Here is a 4212-nt window from a genome sequence, read left to right on the forward strand (position 1 = left end):
TTAAGTAATAATAACAAAATCAAAATAGCAATAGTTCACATTTAGATACCACTTTGTGGTTTGCAAAATGTTTTAAATACTTATTTCATCTGATCCTCACAATTCTGTGTAGTAGATGCTATTTTTTTTTCATTTTACACATGAATAAAATGAGGCTCATAGAGTTTAATTAGTTTGCCCAGGGTTACAACGCTACTGAATGTTTGAGGCAGAATTCAGACACTGGGCTACTGATTTTGAGTGCTTTATCTGCAATGCCAAGTTTCAAAGGGTCCTGGAAAGTCTGCATCCAATTACTCTTTTCCCTTCCATACACACATATCTGGATTAAACCTATTGTTGATTAGTTTAGCTGGTCGGAGCACAGTAATGCTGAATCACGGATTTGTTCTCTTGCCAGAACCACTGAGTGGTTCTGTTCCACAGCCACCAGTGGAATCCCATTCTCCTGATTGGCCATCTTGCCAATAAGTGTCATTAGGTTATACAACCTGGATTTCCAGCCAATACTAGAGCATTTTACAGGAGACACAACTAACTCGTGGAGACAATAAAAATGAACAGGCAAATGAGTGGGTAAATCTGTGACCATTACATGAAAAACAATTCAAAGGATGGATCCTCTGTACAAAGTCACCTCAATCAATATTAAGGAGAATATATCAGATAAGAACCACCGTTTAAATTAGATAGGAACTACAGTTTAAATCTTGACTTTTCAAAACCATGTTAGCTTAACTATGATGGGGTGGATGGTCTCACTGCGATCTCCTCCCAGATATTTTCAGCTTCCTGGAAATTGCTCTCCCCAAATAGATGCACTTATTTGTTGGTTCCCAGAAACATTAATGAAAACTAAAGTTCTGGATTCTCCCCTATTTTATGTGTTTCTGAGTCATCAGAATAAAGACTGACTTTAGTCCTCTCCATCTCTGGAGTATGCTGGTTCAGCAATGGGCAAGGTTCTCTGCAGCTCCTGCAGCAGCCTAGAATTCTTTAGCTTTGACTTTTTAACTTTATTTTTTAGCTTTGAGATTTCACAATCTCATGATCTTGACCCTGGTTCCTGAAAGCTGAGCTAACAGAATCCAAGCCAAACTGGTCCTACTCAGTTGGAAAGGATTTGGGTACAATCAAGAGAAAGACTGTGTATTTCTGGTGTCTGAAAAACAACCCATCTAAGTGGGAAGAGGTTTATGAGCAGAGAAGTGTGTGACTTTTGTTGTGGTGGTTGTCCTACATGCAGACAACCTTCTCAGGTATTCCTCCATGTAGAGAAGGAGCATCTACTGGGGAAAAAAAAGCCATGAGTATTTTCAAATAGTAAAAGCCTAGGAATGAGCAACTAGATTGTTTTCATCTGAGATGCCGCAATGCAGATAGATTGTCTTTCATCAGGTTTCCTAGGCTGCCATTAGCAAGCAGTGTGTTTCTGCTTCTCCCAAGCCAGAGGATACATGGGGACAGTGGTACCTGCTGGTGCAGCAGTGGCTCCTCTCCAAGGTGCTATATAGGATTGGGCTCAGAACTTGACTTGAAAGATTCTTTTGAAATCTCACTTTGCATGGTTGAAAGAGGTAGCTGTTCATAGATTTCCTTTGAAGGCTTACTCTGACAAATGAGGAACAATGGCTTCATTTCCTTTTTGAAGTTACTGTTCAAAAATCCATAGATGATGGGGTTGACACAGGTGGATGCCATGGCTACCAAATGACACACTAAAAAAATTAGATTCCCATAGCAGATGGGAATAGCTTCATGATACCAGTCCTCGAGACTGTTGAAAACATGCAGGGGTAACCAGCAAATGGCAAAAGCCGCTACCATGGACAGAAGCACTGAGTTGATCCTTTTCATCTGTGCTACTCCCAAGGAGTGCTCATTTTTCTTGAAAAGGTCCCTTCTCCTCTTCAGGCGGCAATGGATCCGCAGGTAGCATGCCATGATAAAAGTCAAAGGTGCAAAGTATTGGAGGAACAGCAAGAGGATGGTATAAATGGATTTCTGCTGATCCGTTGGCCAGGATTCTGTGCAAACAGCCTTATCCACTAAAAAATCCATGGCTCTGGATTGGTTGTTTTGGAATACATTTCTCAAGACGCTATTGGCTATGAAGGGCATAGCTAAGAAGCAGGCAATGAGCCAGGTGCCCACGATCCCTAGGTAAGCGTGAACCATGTTGGGCATATAGCCTAAGGGGTTGGTGATCATATGGTGTCTTTCCAGGGCAATCAGAACAAGAGAGAGGACAGATACTGTGACTGACATGCATTGGATGAAGGCAGACAATTTGCACATGGCATCCCCAAAGATCCAGTAGTCCATGATGGTATAGATGAGGGTAAAAGGTTGGCAAAAAAGACTCATAATAAAGTCTGAGAAAGCCAGATTTGCAATGAGGATATTAGTTACATTGGCTTTCTCCCTCTGTCTAATCACCACGCTCACTAGGCACAGATTGCCTAAGATACCTATGAAGGTCTCCAAGCTATAAGCAATGACCAGGAAGATATTCATGTCAGTGGAATTCTGGCAGTGATCTGAGAAATTGGATAGGATACCCCTTCTCCAGCTGCTGTTTTGACTTTGGGGTAATACTGGCAGAAGAATGGAAAAATTAGTTGAATTCATGTTGGAGACAGAAATAGAGAGCAGGATCTCTTATGCTATGGTAGCCACTTCAGTGGGATTACAAAGACACCCAGGGAACACCTGTAAAGGGAAAGAGCATTGATCAAATCACAGAACTGCAATTCAGTGAGCATTTATTAAACATTTACAAGGGGGGAAGGAATTTCATCTTTATCCTTTCACTTTGAAAAGATAAAAATGAATTCATTCCTTTCCTCAAGGAACATATACTCAGTTGAAGAAAATAAGATGCTTACAGATTAATAAATGGTACCAGTCCTCAAGGCTGTTGAAGAAAACAACACGCATACAGATTAGTAAATATAAAATCTATACAAAGAAAATACAAAAGCAATTTCTATGGGAAAAGTATTAACAACTGGGAAAATCAGGTTAAATGACTTGCCCAAGTTTACACAGGTAAACTTTGGGAATATCAATTTTATTGCTATTAGAGGGGGAAAGCCAGGGAGGGAAACCAACTAGGAGGTAGGAGATTATGAAAATTTCAACTAGCTTGGTAGCCATGTTAGCAGAATTAAGGGAACACATGCAAGATATATCATAGAGACAGTATCAACAAAACTAAGTGATTGATTCTGGATATGTAGATAGATATCAATGGGTAGAAACTACCTAGAGAAGCATGGGACATGTTAGCAAGATTTGTCCCAATATGTCTACTTTATAGAATCATAGCATTAGAAATGAAAAAGATATTAGAGGTCATCTCTGGGAAATAGAAATAGAAAATCTCTATGAAATGGGTACATGGGGAAAATACAGAAAGGGATTTTATATGTTATCTTTATTCTGCTGGTTTTTTAAACTTCAATTAGTTGTAAATGTTTTCAATATAAATCAATAGTAAATCACCTGTTTAAACAATACATGCACACACATACATGCATGCATACACATACATACACACACAGAGGACCTTCTTTTAAAATCTAGCATAGAGATAGTGTTGGAATAGGAGATTTCAACCATCTGGACATCTGTATAGTGTCATTCCATGGTCTGGGATCTTTTCAGATGATGCCACAAAGGAAAATCCTGCAGAAGTAAAATCTCATTTCATAAGAAACTAAAAGCAAGAGGTATGTCACAAGGAAGGAATGGCAAGGGAACTCCAAGTACTAGAATACTGAGCTCAAAACACAAAGCAACTGGAAACCCAAAGCAAAAGGTCTGTCCAGAGAACATAAGGGTAGGGCAAGAGTAAACATTCACAAGGTCCAGCATGCAAGCAGGAAACACAGATTGAGGTCAGACTAATATTAATGAAAGCTGGCAGTTATGCAGCATGTGAAGGTTTATCAAGCTCTTTGCATGTGTAGTTCTCAACAGGTCCTCATAACAACCTTGTGGGGTTGGTGCTGTTATTTTACTTATTTTACAGATGAAAAAACTGAAGCTGAGAGGTTAATTCTTGCTCTGGGTCAACAATCTAAAAGTGTCTCAGAATGATTTGAATTCAAGTATTTCTAACTTTAGCAGTCTCTAGGCTATAATTTTCTTAAGTGTCCAGCATGATCTGAGACTGAAGAATGCATTTATAAATTATCTGTTTGCTCA

The 4212-nt window shown here is 39.3% G+C and overlaps 1 protein-coding gene across 1 annotated transcript; it reads right to left on the minus strand.

The window, feature by feature from the left end:
- Positions 1-1161: 1161 nt before the first annotated feature.
- Positions 1162-2703, minus strand: NPY4R2 (neuropeptide Y receptor Y4-2). The gene has a single exon (XM_051981913.1). It carries the CDS (start codon positions 2629-2631, stop codon positions 1507-1509), a length of 1125 nt encoding a protein of 374 aa, XP_051837873.1. The 5' UTR covers positions 2632-2703; the 3' UTR covers positions 1162-1506.
- Between the last annotated feature and the right edge of the window lie 1509 nt (positions 2704-4212).

Source organism: Antechinus flavipes, chromosome 2, assembly GCF_016432865.1.
Source record: "Antechinus flavipes isolate AdamAnt ecotype Samford, QLD, Australia chromosome 2, AdamAnt_v2, whole genome shotgun sequence".
Lineage (NCBI taxonomy): Eukaryota > Metazoa > Chordata > Mammalia > Dasyuromorphia > Dasyuridae > Antechinus > Antechinus flavipes.